We start from the raw sequence: 17,728 nt of genomic DNA on the forward strand, positions 1-17,728 counted from the left end.
GGTGGTTGTTGTTTTTTACATTTTTGTCAGACAAAATTTCTTTCCAGTTGCAAGATTTCAGAATTCAAGACATAACCATATTACTCATATTCGTTGCTATATCGATTTTTTTCTTCATTAAGTTAAGGTGATTTACTGCACAGATTTTTTTCATGAAAGTCTTGGTTATTGCATCCAAGGGGCATTGGGTGACTATTTAGGTCCATTTTGTGAGTTAGTTCCAAAAACATTTTAGTTTTACAAAAGATAACTGAGATGAAATATGGTGGAAAAGAAGTAATGTAATTATGTTTATTAATTCCTTCTTTAATCCTGTCTGTATATTATTGCTGAAATGCAATAAAATTGTTGAGAAATACAGGGCGAGCACAAAGTCTTGCCCTGATTATAACAATTTATTACAGAATAACCGTGGGACATAATAATTTAATTTTTTTTAATACCTCTTACATTAGTAAACCTCAATGTGTGCTCACTTGGTAGCTTGGAGAATGTTGAGGCTGTATTCCAGTTCCCACCAGGTGTTTCCTAACATGTGTTCTGTTACAGTACCCACAGCAGCTTGAATCCTAGCCTTAAGTACGCCCATTGTTTTTTATTCTGGGGTTGTATAAAGGACAGAGTCTTCATCACACCAGTTGCTGACATCGATGAACTGAAGGCTAGGATGCAAGCTGCTGTGGGTACTGTGACAGAACACATGTTACAAAACACCTGGCGGGGACTGGAATACTGCCTCGACATTCTCCAAGCTACCAAGGGAGCACACATTGAGGTTTATGAACATAAGTGGTCTTAAAACTAGTAACACTCACCTATGTAATGGCATCAAATGTAACTTATTATGTCAAATGGTTATTCTGTTATAAATTTTTGTAATCAAGGCAAGACTTTGTGCTCGCCCTGTACTGTACTCAAGAAATATGATATCATTATAAGCTTCACAGCAACACTCAATAATGAATCCAGCATCTTCCATTTGTTAATTTTTATCTTTTTTTTATTTTCTTACAATGTGCTTAGACATACTACTGTTAAAAGCAATATTAGAACATTGTTGTTGTTGTTGTTGTTGTTGTTGTTGTTGTTGCTGTGGCTTCAGTCTGAAGACTTGTCTGAAGCAGCTCTCCACACTGCTCTGCCTGTGCGAGTCTCTTCATCCCTTAATAACTACTGCAACCTACATCCTTCTGAATCTGCTTACAGTATTCATCTTTTGGTATCCCTGTACAGTTTTTAATCCCCTCCTCCCCCATTTCAGTTCAATTCGATTTTTATCATCACATAACATGCCTTATACAATCAAAGATTGTGACATAGGTGACGTGTCAGTTTTACACTATATATAATAATACTAAAAATAGACAATAAACTAATAATATATATGGTGTAACATCTTCAAAGAGGTATTTTAATTACAATTATAATGCATTGTTGCCATTCATGAAATCTTCTACACTATAGTAACATTTACCTTTCAGAAATTTTTCCAGGTCTCTTTTGGTACCTTTTAAATTTGGGTCGTCCATATCTTTCCGTGTTTTATTTACAAATTTCATGCCCATATAGTATGGGGTTTTTTCATATGATTTTAAACGGTGGGTAGGTAACATGTAGCTCGTTCTATGTCTTGTATCATATTGATGCAAGAAGAAGTTGCCCTCAAAAAGTTGTGGGTTTCTTTTCGTGAAAGTGAGAGTTTAATAGATGTATATGCTTGGAATGCTCATTAGATCTAGTTTTACAAATAAAGGTTTAGAATGTTGCTTTGGTTTTGCTCCCACCATTGCTCGGATGATTCTTTTTTGTAGTCTAAAAGCTCTAAGTAAATTTGTTTTTTCAGACCCCCAGAAAATTATACTATACTTAATGACTGAAACAAAATATGCATTATATACAGTTTTTCTTACAGCTAAATCAGTAATACTATACAAGATATTCATAATATATACAAGGCTATTCAGTCAACCCAGTATGTTGTCCACATGGTGACTCCATAACAGGTTTTTATTGACTAACACGCCAAGGAATTTGACACAGTCTGCAGTCTCTAATTTTTTGTCCATATACCTTATTTCACTTATAGACTGCGCAGATTGTTTTGTGGTGAAATGAACAATTTCTGTTTTTGTAAAATTTAATGTCAAGTTATTGTTTTTGACCCATGCCTCCACTTCCGCAAGTGTTTGTTCAGTATGATGAATTAGGCCTACCTCATTTTTACAACAGACTACAACTGTTGAGTCATCTGCATAGAGGATAGTATCAGACTGGACCTGACATGGCGTATCATTAATATAATACAGAAAAAGTAGTGGCCCTAATATTGAACCTTGTGGAACACCTAATTGAGTGTGTTTCCAGCCAGAGAGAAATTTCTTGCCGTTGATGTTAATAAGTACTATATGTTTTCTGTTTGCCAAGTATGATGACATCCAGCTACGAGATTTGCCTTGAAAACCATAGCGAGCCAATTTTTGGAAAAGCAGGTCATGATTTATTGTGTCGAAGGCTTTGGACAGGTCACAAAAGATGCCTGACACACACATTCTATCATCAAGACATCTGCAGACTTTTGTGACTAATTCATTTATTGCATGGATTGTGCTGCGACCTTTTCTGAAACCATATTGATTGCCTAAGATAATGCTGTTAGACGAATTGTGATTTTTGATCTGATCACATGCAGCTCTTTTAAATATTTTTGAGAAAATTGGTAACAGTGAGATTGGCCTATAGTTGCCCAATTCATCTTGTTTGCCTTTTTTATGTATGGGCTGAACTTCTGCATATTTTAATCGATCTGGGAAACATCCCTCATCAAAAAATTGGTTGATTATGAAAGAGAGCGGATATGCAATACTGTGACGGACTATTTTTATTATTTCAGTGGGGACCTCATCCCACCCTGCAGATTTTGAATTTTTTAGGTACATTATGATTTTGATGGCATCTGAGATGGAAACATGAGAAAACTTAAAACATGGGCAATTGCTGTCTATCATATTGGGCTTTGTTTTTGGTGGTGAACAGTCACCAAATTTGTTATAGTTTATGAAAAAGTCATTGAATGATTCACAAATGGCATTGGGTTCTGTAACAGCTCTACCATTTATCACTATTTTAGAAGCGCATTTTCTCTCTGCCTCACTGCCAACTTTGCTTCTTATAACAGACCAAACAGCTTTTGATTTGTTTTTTTGCATTTGAAATGAAGTTGTTATTCACAGTACATTTTGCTAGTTTAACTATTTTGTCGAATGTTTTTTTGTATTTGCTTACATACTTAAGAAATTGAGGGCTTCAATTTACTTTTGCCTCCATATGCAGTTTCCCCTTAGTAGCGCTAGACACACTAATTCCTTTTGTTACCCAGGATCTACTTTTTTGGGACCTGGTCCTCACTGTTACAAAAGGGAAGCATTCATGGAATATACCCAAGAATTCAGTTAAAAAGTTATTGTAATTGTCACTTGTGGAAGTGTGTTTGCTGACTGTCCACTTGATTTGGCTTAGTTTTTTGCAAAATACTTCCACATTTTCTTGACTGAAATTCATACATCTTTTTGTTGTGCAGACTGAATTTTGCTTCGGTAGTGATACAAATAGTGCTTTATGGTCTGATACTCGTAAATCTAGAAGAAACTTTTCTTTTACATAATAATTATAACTACTTACAATATTGTCAATAAATGTTGCAGAGGTTGCTGTAATTCTTGCATACTGGCCGAAATTGAGATTTAGCCCATTTGTGGCTACCAGGTTCTTTAAGTGTGAAGAAAATTTGTCATCAGTCCTTACATCTATGTTGAAGTCAGCACATGTAACCACTTTCTTGTACAGTTTCTCACTTTTTAATTTATGCAGCAATGTATCAAACTTAGCTAAAAATACAGAGCTTATATGGTACCCAGGGGTGCGATATATGCTGGTAATTAGTATGTTATACTCTTTAAGTTCTATACAACAACTTTCAAATTTACCTTCTTCATTCAGATGGCCAAAATTCTGTCTGATATTATAGTCTACTGTGGAATGAACTAGTATGCAAGAGCCTCCATACCCATTAGTCCTACAAAGCTGGTAGCCAGTTTATAACCTGTAAGTTTATTCAGGAGACTGATATTTTCAGATTTTAGCCAATGTTCATTAAGGCATATTACTTTCACAGATTGTTTCACACTTTCTAGCAAAATTTCTATATCATAAAGTTTCTTGATCATTCCTTCAGACAGACCTGTGATGTTTAAGTGCATAATGAAATTACTACTGTATACATTATTAGGTAGAGGGTCTTTAAAACTAATTTGACTATAAAGTAATGGAACGTCCACTTGAGTGTTGACTGCTTGTTCTGGATTCGTTGCATTGGGCCGAATTCGGAATGAATTGGTTCCTTTCATCAGTTTCCCTGTGTGCGAGCATCTGGATGATGAGTAGGTACAGTTTTCTTGACGATAATTTCAATCTCTGCTGTATCTTCTGAGGCTGGTTTTGGCACTGTCTCACCTTCTGGACATGATGTTCCTGTTTGAGCTGGCACTTTGACTGCAACTATGTGTGTGATTTTGAAATTGTTTTCCCGTTTTTCCATTTCCTTGGTCAAAACTGGTTGCATGGCAATTGGTTTTCTTGCAACGTCGTCATCTTTTTGTATTAAGTTCGCTAGCATTTTGCCAACGTATGACTTGCCAGCGTTATTATAATGTAGTCCATGTTTTGTAAACAAATCTCTTGCATCAGGAAGATCAAAAAATGTTACATTTTGTTGGGACTTGCATATTTTGTAGAACTGTCTGTTTACGTTTGCAAGCTCCAGCTTTACAATGGAACTTTCAGATCAAGTAATGTAGTTTTTAAACACTGGGTTGCATGTTTACCCTCATTTCTGTATACATCATTACTTTCACCCACGATTATGACGGCATCATTCTTAGATAGCTCATTAAGTGAGTTACTGCTCTTAATTATCTCAGTCAAAGGTGCACTGGATTTCGTCATACCTGTTGCCGCGAATAGCATACTGTATTAATTTATTTTTTCGGCAATTTTCTTGGCGTGGCTATCACCAAGTACAACTCGTCGTTTGATGTTCACTGGTTTATTTTTCGTATTAGATGTTTTCTTGACTGTGCGCTCGATTGGAGGTTTTGTCACTGATTTTTGTTCGTCATTGTTCGTTGTCTTATCACACTCTTCGTCTAGTGCTGTGAATTTATTTGATAGTGGTATCGCCGGAACTGTATTCACTGTCTGTTTATTTGATTTTTTTCGGCACACACACGTTTTTTGCCCAGAACGACGGTTAACAACACTGTCTTGTGCTAGACGATGATCTCGCTCTATCTCTTTGTATTTCATTTCCAGTTCTTTATATTTCTGCTGAAGTTTTTCATATTTCATATTTATAGTCATTAAATCATCTGTATTATTATTTTTTCTTTTGATTTTATCATGTCCATTGCCTCGTTTTTCGTGACACTCACAATGCACTGACGGCTGTCCCTCCAATACTAAACTGGTGATCCCTTGATGTCTCAGAATGTGTCCTATCAACCGATCCCTTCTTTTGGTCAAGTTGTGCCACAAATTTCTTGTCTCCCCAATTCTACTCAGTACTTCCTCATTTGTTACATGACCAACCCATTTCAGCATTCTTCTGTATCACCACATTTCGAAAGCTTCTATTCTCTTTTCATCTAAACTGTTTATTGTCCATGTTTTTCTTCTGTACATAACTACACCTACACAAATATCTTCAGAAAAGACTTTCTAACACTTAAATCTGTACTTGATGTTAACAAATTTCTCTTCTTCAGAAATGCTTTTCTTGCCATTGCCAGTCTACGTTTTATATCCTCTCTACTTCTGCCATCATCAGTTATTTTGCTGCCCAAGTAGCAAAACTCCTTTACTACTTTAAGTATATCATTCCCTAATTTGATTCCATTAGCATCACCTGACTTAATTAGGCTACATTCCATTATTCTTGTTTTGCATTTGTTGATGTTTATCCTGTATCCTTCTTTCAAGACACTGCCCATTCCGTTCATCTGCTCTTCCAAGCCCTTTGCTGTCTCTGATAGAATTACAATGTCATCAGCAAACCTCAATGTTTTTATTTCTTCTCCCTGAACTTTAATTAGTATTCCAAATTTTTCTTTGGTTGCATTTACTTCTTGTTCAATGTACATAGGCTACAACCTTCCTCACTCCCTTTTTCAACCACTGCCTACCTTTCAGGCCCCTTGGCTCTTATAACTGCCATCTGGTTACTGTACAAGTTGTAAATAGCCATTTGCTCTCTGTATTTTATCCCTGCTGCCTTCAGAATTTCGAAGAGATTGTTTTGGTCAACATTGTCAAAAGCTTTCACTAAGTCTACAAATGCTATAAGCGTAGGTTGGCCTTTCCTCAACCTATCTCCTAAAATAAATTGTAGGGTCAGAATTGCCTTGCGTATTCCTACATTTCTGTGGAATCCAAACTGACCTTCCCTGAGGTCAGCTTGCATCAGTTTTCCATTTTTCTGTAAAAAATTCGTGTTAGTATTTTGCAGCCATGACATAGTAAACTGATAGTTCAGTAATTTTCACAGCAACTGCTTTCTTTGGATTTGGAATTATGACATTCTTCTTTAAGTCTGAGGTTATTTCACCTGTCTCATACATCTTGCACACCAGATGGAAGAGTTTTGTCATGGCCGCCTCTCCCAAGGCTATTTGTCGTTCTGATGGAATATCGTCTACGCTCAGTGCCTTGTCCTGACCTAGATCTTTCAGAGCTTTGTCAAATTCTTCTCATCTTCTTCTGCATCCCTTCCCCTTTCTACAACATTGCTTTCAAATTCATATCCCTCGTATAGGCACTCTGTAGACTCCTTCCATCTGCCAGCTTTCCCTTCTGTACTTAGGACTGGTTTACCATCTGAATTCTTGATATTCGTACAGCTGCTTATCCTTTCCCCAGAGTTCTCTTAATGTTCCTGTAGGTGGGATCTATATTTCTACTAGTGAAATATGCTTCTAAATTATTACATTTGTCCCCTAACCAGAAATGCTTAGCAATTTTTCATTTCCTGTCTGTCTCATTTTTTAAAAGTTTGTGTTCCCTTTTAGCCTGCTTCATTTTCTGCATTTTTACATTTCCTCCTTTCACCAGTTGAATGGAATCACTCCTGTGTTATCCAAGGATTTCAACTAGACCTTGTCATTTTTACCTATTTAATCATTTGCTGCCTTCATTATTTCATATCTTAATGCTATCCATTCGTCTTTTACTGAATTCCTTTCCCTTGCTCTAGTCAACCATTGCCTAAAGCTCCCTCTGAAACTCTCGACAACCTCTGCTTCTTTCAACTTATCCAGGTCTTATCTCCTTCATTTCCTACTGTTTTCCAATTTTTCAGTTTTAATCCACAGTTCATAACCAATAAATTGTGGAAATGTCTTACAATTTGAAATCTGGTTCCCAAATCTCTGTGTAACCATTATATAATCAGAGACCTTCCGGTGTTTCCAAATCTCTTACACATATACTACCTTCTTTTATGATTCTTAAACCAGCTTTAGTGATGATTAAATTTTTCTCTGTGCAAACTTCTACCAGCTGGCTTCCTCTTTCATTACTGTTGCCAGTCCATATCCACCTACTATTTTTCCTTCTCTTCCTTTTCCTACTATAGATTTCCAGTCCCCCATTAAATTAATTTTTCCTCTCCTTTAACTATATGAATAATTTCTTTTACCTCATCACACATTCATTTAGTCTATTCATCATCTGCGGAGCTAGTTGGCATAAACTTGTACTACTGTGTTAGGCACGGACTTCATGTCTGTCTTGGCTATGATAATATGTTCACTACACTGTTCATAGTAGCTTACCTGATTCCTATTTTCTTATTCATTATTAAACCTACTCCTGCATTACCCATGTTTGAGCTTGTATTTATGACCCTGTATTCACCTGACCCGAAGTTCTGTTCCTGCTGCCACCTAACTTTTTTAATATTATTCTTTTAATGTTATTTTATGTTTAAAGCAACTTTGTTATGGACCAGAGTTTCATGTGGTGCATGTATTCAGAGTCAGTGGGGGAATGTGGTAGAGGGGCCAATGTAAAAAACTGCAAAATGATTAATGTATTCTTTTAATTTTGCATGTCTTGTGCAGAGTTATTTATTTATATTAAATTATTTAGGTACATATTTTATAGATCCATTTGTGTACATTGGTGCAAGGAGTGTGTAATTTACTATTATGTCCTTCACGATCATACACAGAGATAAAAAGAAACCTTATTTTGAGCAATAAAATATGATTCAGAGGTTACATTGTGTTTGATTTATCAACTAAAAAGGAATCCTATTGTCAATTATACAATAAAACAATGTCTGTAATTATCAAACAAAAGTTAATAAACAAGAGACATTTAAACTGAAAAATGTCAAAAATTGTCTATCTCTGTCCGTTAAAAACTTTATCCGTAAAATAAAAGGTTTTGTCAAGGAAATCTCCTTTTCCATACTTTCAAATTATTTGTTATTATCTTGCAGGTACATGAAAGCACTTCAGAGTGGGTTAAAATTTTTTTGTAGTACTGTGTTTTACATCTGTTTTTACTGCAATCATATTTTCCAGCTTACAGTGTAAACTTTCAGTCTGGAACTGCGCGACCGCTACGGTTGCAGGTTCGAATCATGCCTCGGGCATGGATGTGTGTGATGTCCTTATGTTAGTTAGGTTTAAGTAGTTCTAAGTTCTAGGGGACTGATGACCTCAGATGTTAAGTCCCATAGTGCTCAGAGCCATTTGAACAGTGTAAACCATATTTCCTTCTTGTTGTATATTTAATTGGTGCTGTAGTGAGAAGAGTTATTTGGTATTATAGATTGAAAAATTATATGTTTTGTGGAGGACTCAGAAGATGTAGTATGTATGAGATAAAATCTCTGCAGTGATTTTTATTTGAAAAACTAGTTTTGTAAAATATATTTGTGTAATATGATTAAGCAAAGAATGGATAATGAAAGTATCATTTTTATAGTTACAGTCTATTTTATTCTACTTTCATTTACATAAATATTTTACTGATAGCTAACTTCAATCATTTGCCTTATTTTTCAGGTAAATCACTTGTTACTCAAAAATCAACTAATGTAATGGCTGCAAAGATGTTGACATGTGCTTTACTCCAGTGGTTGATATACCCTACATACTTGGCTGGTGAAGCATTGCAATTGGCAAATGACATACATTCATATATAAATGCAAACCATGTGTGGGGAAGCCATACTGGTCGCCTTTCCACAAACAAGTGGTTTTCTGGTGTGCGTGTATCAGATAATCGTGTGAACATTGCAGTTCAATTGTGTCGTTTGTCTGAGCAGTGGCAGAGTAATCCTAATACTATTTCTCAATGGTTAAAAAAAATGGCATCAGCACCGAGTTGCATTACTGATAAACTACGTTGGTTCATATCTGCTCTTTTCATTCATATTTTTGACCAAGATGCAGAGAGACAAGAATGCCTTTCAGTTTTGCTGAAAATGGTGGATAAAAATAATGAACTCTCTTCAAGTATTATGACACTTATACTCTACAAACTGGCTGAAGAGAGAGATCCAACAATGCAGCTGGAATTACTTCAGAAATTACCTCAAATGGCAGTACAGAAGGTAACAATTTTGAGACACTATTAACGTAAATTTCAAAAATTTGTTTATGAATACATAGTATTATAGACAAAAAGTGCATACTCATGTGATGGAATGTTGTTTAAACAGTCTGAAGTACAAGTCCATAGCTGAGGTCTAGAGCAAGCATCTGTATTTGCTGGGATAAGTAGCGATAAATGGGAGGGACATGGATTAGGCAGAGGGGAAAACAAGATTTTTTTTTGGGGGGGGGGGGGGGGGGGGGGCTAGGAAAGACTGTGCTGTGGCGTATGCAGAGACAAATAGACAAATTAGAAGACTATTAAGAGGAATGTTGTGGCAGAAGGTAGAGTACTTGGGCAACATGAAGGATCTAGACTAAAGAGAAACTTAAAAAGGTTAGAGATAAGGAAAGTTAAAGTGTAGTAGTGAAGTACCAGAGGGAAGTGGGGAAGGAGGGAGAAAGGCACCTGGTTGATGTGTTTATGATGGTATCTCTGGTGTCGGAAGGTGTGGAAGTTGAATGCGCACCAGAGGGTATTGACCTCGATACCCACTAGGGGTCTCTGTGCTCCAGCGTGCGCCTGCTTGCAAGCCTTGCTGTTTGAGTGCACCACTCTCCGTACCATGTGAAGTCCGCGTCCAATTGAGTTTCCCACAGTCATATATTTAGGCAGCCGCACGGCGATACCCTGGCAGTCTGCTGCTTGCCGTAGTTCGCATGTGCATCTCGACCTTACTGTGTTCCAGTTCCATGTGTTGAAATAAATACTTTCTTTGTTTGGAATATTCCTACGTTGTTGTTGTCTTGCTGTGTTTATCACCTCAGGTCTTGCTTGCTTGACTCATGTTGTGTTCTGGTTGGTTGTAGTGTGTGTTGTCCCCTACTTATTAATCTGTCCTGTCTGTTCGTTGTTTGAGATACCTCCAGTGGCTCCCCCCCCCCCCCCCTCTCCCCTGCCCCCCCCCCTCCCGTGGCGGCTTTGCTTTGCTTTGCTTATCCATTCTCTGCTGTGCACCTCTTGCCAGTTGCTCGGGGCTTGGCAATGAGGTGGATAGGTTGTGTGCGTGCTGTGTGCGGGTGCAGGAGGAACTGGCCGCGGATCGCGAGCAGCTAAGCATGCTGTTGGCCATGGTCAGCCGCCTTCAGGCTGCTGCTTCGAGGTGCGTCACTTGAGACACCCCAGGTGTCGCTTGCTGCGGCCGCTGACTCAGCCGCTGAGGCACCTTCTAGTGTCCCCGGCGCGTTGGGGCCGCTCTCACCTCAGGGTGAGTGGCGGACTGCAATGCGTTCGCGATGCTCGAGGTAGAGGGTCAATGTGGAGGCTGTCCGGCTGGCCTCGCCCGTTCGTCCTGGCAGTGGGCAGGTGGCCGCTCCTTCAGCAGGGTCCGAGCAGGCACAAGGGGGCAAAGGCTTGCTGGTTATTGGGAGCTCCAACGCTAGGCAGGTGATGGAGCCCCTTAGGGAAATAGCATACAGGGCTGGAAAGAAATCCAACGTGCATTTGGTTTGTCTGCCGGGGGACCTCATCCAAGATGTGGAGGTGGCCTTGCCTGCGGCTATCGAGCGTACGGGGTGCAGTTGTCTGCAACTAGTTGCTCACGTCGGCACCAATGATGCTTGTCACTTGGGTTCTGAGGCGATTCTCAGTTCGTACAGGCAGCTGGCAGATTAGATAAAGATTGCAGGCCTCGCAAGCGGGGTGCAAGCAGAGCTCTCTATTTGCAGCAGCGTTCCTAGAGTGGATCGGGGTCCTATAGTTTGGATCCGAGTGGAGGGTCTCAACCAGAGGCTTCGTCGACTCTGTGACGGTCTTGGCTGCAGATTTCTAGACTTTCGCTATTGAGTGGGGAATTGTAGGACGCCCCTAGATAGGTCAGGGGTGCACTACACAAAGGAAGCGGCTACTCGGATAGCAGGGTACTTGTGGCGTGCACATGGGGGGTTTTTTAGGCTAGGCAGTAGTGCAGGGTCTCCTGATGAACACTCACCCGTCGACGTGCAGGCAGGGAAATCAGGACGCGCTGAGTGTAAAGACACTTCAGCTATCAAAATATTAGCAGCAAATTTTCATAGTGTTCAGAATAAAGTTCCTGAATTTATTGTCCTCCAGGAAGTGTGTGGTGCGCAAATTATTCTCGGTACTGAGACCTGGCTGAACCCTGAGATAGGAAGTTCTGAAATATTTAGTTAGGGTTGGGACGTGTATCGGAAAGACTGATTAGACACTGTAGGAGGTGGTGTCTTCATTGCAGTTGACAAAAATATTGTGTCTACTGAGGTGATTGTGAAGTTATCTGGACACGTTTAACAGGGCTAGGAGAAATAAATTTAATTGATGGGTGTTATTACCAGCCACCAGGTTCCACCGCAACAGTTCTAGAATCATTCAAAGGGAGTCTACACTCTGTATCGCAGAAGTACCCGTATCATGCTATATTAGTCGGAGGCGACTTCAACCTACCTAGTATAGACTGAGATGTCTGTGGATTCATTACAGGTGGTACAGACAAGCCGTCGTGTGAATTACTTGTGAACACATTATCCGAAAACTGTCTTGAGCAGCTAAATCGACAGCCAACGCGTAATGGAAATATTTTAGATCTGGTAGCCACGAACAGACCAGACCTCGTCAACGGTGTCAAGTATTGAGACAGGGATTAGTGATTATGATGATGTCATTACGACTATGGGTATGAAAGTTAAAAAGTCTGTCAAGAAGGCTAGGAGAGTATTCTTACTAGAAAGAGCAGATAAGCAGTTGTTAGCATCCCACTTAGTAAATGAATTGACTTCATTTACTTCCAGTATGATGGACGTGGAAGAATTATGGCCAAATTTTAAACACATTGTAAATCACGCATTGGACAAGTATGTGTCAAAAAAGTGGGCTACGGACGGAAAAGACCCACCGTGGTTTAACAGCGCAATTCGGAGAATGCTCAGGAAGCAAAGGCAGTTGCACTCGCGGTACAAGAACGATCGGGAGAATGAGGACAGGCAAAAGTTAGTAGAGATTCGTGCTATTGTAAAACGAGCGATGTGCAAAGCATTCAACCACTACCACTGTCATACCTTAGCAAAAGATCTTGCTGAAAACCCAAGGAAATTCTGGTCTTACATAAAATCCGTAAGTGGGTCGAAGGCTTCCATTCAGTCACTCACTGATCAGTCTGGCCTGGCAATGGAAGACAGCAAAACGAAAGCTGAAATTTTAAATTTAGGATTTGAGAAATCTTTCACGCAGGAGGATTGTACAAACATACCACGGTTTGAGTCCCGTACAGATTCCCGTGTGGAGGACATAGTGATAGACATCCCTGGGGTTGTGAAGCAGCTGAATGGATTGAAAATAAATAGATCGCCAGGTCCTGATGGGATTACAATTCGGTTTTACAGAGAGTACTCTACTGAATTGGCTCCTTACTTAGCTTGCATTTGTCACGAATCTCTTGCTCAACCTAAAGTCCTGAATGCAGGAAAAAAGCGCAGGTGACGCCTGTATATAAGAAGGGTAGAAGGGCGGATCTTCAAAATTACAGACCAATATCCTTAACATCGGTTTGTTGCAGGATTCTTGAACATATTCTCAGTTCGAATATACTGAATTTCCTTGAGACAGAGAAGTTGCTGTCCACGCATCAGCACGGCTTTAGAAAGCATCGCTCCTGCGAAACGCAACTCGCCCTTTTTTCACATGATGTCTTGCTAACTATGGATGAAGGGTATCAAACGGATGCCAAATTCCTTGACTTCCGGAAAGTGTTAGACTCGATGCCCCCCTGCAGACTCCTAACTAAGGTACAAGCATATGGGATTGGTTCCGAAGTATGTGAGTGGTTCAAAGACTTGTTAAGTAATAGAACCCAGTACGTTGTCCTCAATGGTGAGTGTTCATCGGAGGTGAGGGTATCATCTGGAGTGCCCCAGGGAAGTGTGGTAGCTCCGCTGTTGTTTTCTATCTACATAAATGATCTTTTGGATAGGGTGGATAGCAATGTGCGGCTGTTTGCTGAAGATGCTGTGGTGTACGGGAAGGTGTCATCGTTGAGTGACTGTAGGAGGATACAAGATGACTTGGACAGGACTTGTGGTTAGTGTAAAGGATGACAGCTAACTCTAAATATAGATAAATGTAAATTAATGCAGATGAATAGGAAAAAGAATCCTGTAATGTTTGAATACTCCATTAGTAGTGTAGCGCTTGACACAGTCACGTCGATTAAATATTTGGGTGTAACATTGCATAGCGATATGAAGTGGGACAAGCATGTAATGGCAGTTGTGGGGAAGGCGGATAGTAGTCTTCATTTCATTGGTAGAATTTTGGAAAGATGTGGTTCGTCTGTAAAGGAGACCGCTTATAAAACACTAATACGACCTATTATTGAGTACTGCTCGAGCATTTGGGATCCCTATCAGGTCAGATTGAGGGAGGACATATAAGCAATTCAGAGGCGGGCTGCTAGATTTGTTACTGGTAGGTTTGATCATCATGCGAGTATTATGGAAATGCTTCAGGAACTCGGGTAGGAGTCTTTAGAGGAAAGGAGGCATTCGTTTCGTGAATCGCTACTGAGGAAATATAGAGAACCAGCATTTGAGGCTGACTGCGGTATGATTTTACTGCCGCCAACTTACATTTCGTGGTAAGACCACAAAGATAAAATAAGAGAGATTAGGGCTCGTACAGAGGCATATAGGCAGTCATTTTTCCCTCGATCTGTTTGGGAGTGGAACAGGGAGAGAAGATGCTAATTGTGGTACGAGGTACCCTCCGCCATGCACCGTACGGTGGATTGCAGAGTATGTATGTAGATGTAGATGTAGATGTAGATAAAAGGTTCGGTAGCATGGAGGCTAAGTTGATCTGTCTCCTGGACCAACAGCAGCAGCTCATGCAGCAGCAGCAGCAGTGCCAATTAGAAGTCTTACAGCAATCCTTGCAGTTGCTGAAGGACAAAGTCACAGCACAGGACACCCTACCACAACAGCTTCCGTGTGTTCCAGTTTCTGATGCTTCTCTGCATCTGCTGTCATTTCTGCCCTTTGATGACACTAAGGAGGACTGTGAAACATACTTGCATTGTTTGAAACACCATTTCACAATACGGGTGTCTCCTTACAGCAGTCATTATTCTTGTCCTGGGCATCACCAGACACCTTCCTTCTGCTCCGCAAGTTGGCGCCATTGTCAGACCACATGGCTATCTCCTTGAATGAGATATGTGCGCTGCCGACAAACTACTATTCCCAGCGATACCATATTGTGGCAGCTAAGCTTGAGTTCCACCAGTACCATAAACAGCCTGGTCAGTCATACTGTTCTTGGGTCACACACTTGCAGGGTCTCAGCTGCAAATATTACTTCACTTGCACCGATCAGCATTTCAAGGTGTCGTATGCAGACTCCTTGATTTGTGATGATGTCGTTCACCTGGCTCCCAATCCATAGGTCTGCACAGCTGCATTGAAACTCGATAACACCTTTCTGAAAGACATTCTGTGTATAGCCCGCTCCTTTGAAATTGATCATGTGGCAAACGAGTGTCTGAGGGCAAGGCTACAGGTTTCTGCAGTAGAGTCCTCCCCATGGGCACCTCCCTTGCACTCGGTACAGCCCACAGAGAGCAATGTCATCGAGACTCCTCCTTGTCCGACATCTCTATGGCTTCGGAGCCTCCGATCGCCCTCGGCAGTGGTCACATGGGCCACTTCCATCTTGCCCGGAGTGCTTTTCTGCCCACTCTCGCACAGACTGCCCCTATTGCTGGAAGACGTGCATGCTTTTGTCAGAAAGATGGCACTCTCCAATCTATCTGTTGCAGCCGCTCACTCGTCCCACAGGACCCCCCATTGATGCGGAAGTTGTTCCTCATACTCCACATTTTTAACGTGGACGTTCGTTTCCAGATCGATACAGGGGCCACCTTCTCCTTGATCAATTGGCAATGTATACATGCCTAGGTTTGCCAGAACTGTCGCCCCACCTCTTGGTGATTGGTTGTGTACTGTTATGGTTCTATCCCCCTCTGTGGGCCGTTCTCAATCTCAGCCACCTATAAAAATGTTCCCCGCTCCTGTCCCTACTGGTGGTTGACCATCCCTCGGCTTTCAACATTTCTGGACTTGATCCTTTTACACTGTTTACTTTTTGATTTGTGACCAAGTAAAGGTCGTTTCTACAGCCGTCCTGTTCCAGGGCCTCGACCATCTGTGCACGACTATCCCTCTCTGTTTCAGTCTGACTTAGGGTGTGCTTCGGACTTCCAGGTGCACATTGCCCTCTGTCCAGATGCTTAGTCACAGTTCTTCCAGGCTCATCCCCTTCTGGTGGCCTTACGTGCAGCAGTGGAGCAAGAGCTCAATTGACTGCAAGCTCCTGGTGTCATCGAGCCTGTGAAGCCGACTGCTTGGGTGATCCTGTTAGTGGTGATCAGGAAACCCAATGGCTGCCTTTGCCTATGTGGGGATTTTGGGGTTACCATCAGTGCACAGTCCCTGGTTGAAACTTATCCCATTCCCCGGAAGGAAGACCTTCTTGCCGACTTGCGCATGGCGAGTACTTCTCTCAGATCAACCTGGCGGAGGCTTACCCCCAACTGCCCTTAGATGAGGAACCCCAGAACATCATTGTCATCAACATACCTTTTGGATTATGTAAACACAGGTGCCTTCCATTTGGTATTTTCTCGGTGTCGGCCATTTTCAAGAGGTACCTGGATCAGCTTACACAGCCGTTCCCAGCTTGTGTCAACTGTCTAAATGACATCTAGGTCACCTGCCATACACGCTGCGAGCATTTGCAAAACCTTGGTACCTTATTTCACGCACTGTAGGCCAGAGGCTTACGCTGTCGGCTGGAAAAGACTAGTTTCTTTAAACCATAAGTGGAATACCTGGGACAGCTCCTGATACGCAACATCTGACCAGTCCGCCCTCACTCCAGAGTGGGTGGCAGACAGTCGTGGGTTCGCGTGTCTTTGGGTGGAAGGCGAAAGAGGAAGCAGGCCATGTGGTTGGCTCCCTACATCTTAGCAACAGATACAAAGTGCTACCCAGTGTTGACGATAACTCTGAACCAGCACGGGATGCCTCTCCTGTTGGGCCAGTGGTCAATTTTCCTGCCCATTCATGGTAAGTACAGAGGATGGGCATGCTAGTCATTGAGAGCTCCAGTGTTTGGCGGGCTATGGAGCACCTCGGGGAGATAGCAGGTAAGGCAGGAAATAATTCCAGTGTGCATTCGGTATGTTTGCTGGGAGGTCTCATCTGTGATATGGAGGAGGCCCTGCCAGCGGCTGTTGAGCACACTGCGTGCAGTTGGCTGCATGTAGTGGCACATTTTGGTACAAATGATGCCTGCTGATTGGGTTCTGAGGCCATCCTTGGGTCCTTTTGGTGGCTGGCTGATTTGGTGAAGGCAACTAGCAACACGCGTGGGGTGCAGGCTAAGCTGTCTATTTGTAGCATTGTACCCAGGGTTGATCGTGGTCCTCTGGTTAGGAGCAGAGTGGAAGGTCTAAACCAGAGGCTCAGATGACTCTGAAGGTGCAGAATTATAGGATTTTCCTTAACAGGTCAGGTGTGCACTACACCCAGGAAGTGGCTGATAGGGTAGCGGAGCACATGTGGCATGCACATGGGGCTTTTTTAGGTTATAGAACCCCTCCTTGTTAAATCAGCCACAGCGACTTAGAGAATCATGGTCCTTGCATATCAGAGATAGAAAATTTAGTAAACTGCAGGAGCATCCAAGGAAAGGTTCCAGAATTAGTATCACGTACTGGAGGTTATAATGCACAGATAGTACTAGAAACAGAAAGCTGGTTGAAACCAGATGTCAATGACAACGAAATCCTGAGTTCAGATTGGAATGTTTATCGTAAGGATAGGTTAGTCGCCAGTGGTGGCAACGTGTTTATCTCAGTAAAAAATTCAATAAAATCTAGTGAGGTTATCATGGATTCTGAATGTGAATTAATATGGGTGAAAGTGAGTATCAAAGAATGATCAAAAATCGTGATCAGATGCTTTTATAGACCACCTGAGTTAGGAACTGTAGTTGTTGT

The 17,728-nt window shown here is 41.2% G+C and overlaps 1 protein-coding gene across 3 annotated transcripts in view; it reads left to right on the plus strand.

The window, feature by feature from the left end:
* Positions 1-17,728, plus strand: part of LOC124797831 (focadhesin) — a 316,015-nt gene that overhangs the window by 80,036 nt on the left and 218,251 nt on the right. For all 3 annotated transcript variants that reach the window (XM_047260873.1, XM_047260874.1, XM_047260872.1), the window contains exon 8: positions 9,126-9,676. In XM_047260873.1, the coding sequence (XP_047116829.1) occupies positions 9,126-9,676 (551 nt within the window). The remainder of the gene's footprint in view (positions 1-9,125; positions 9,677-17,728) is intronic.

This window comes from Schistocerca piceifrons, chromosome 5 (assembly GCF_021461385.2).
Source record: "Schistocerca piceifrons isolate TAMUIC-IGC-003096 chromosome 5, iqSchPice1.1, whole genome shotgun sequence".
NCBI lineage: Eukaryota > Metazoa > Arthropoda > Insecta > Orthoptera > Acrididae > Schistocerca > Schistocerca piceifrons.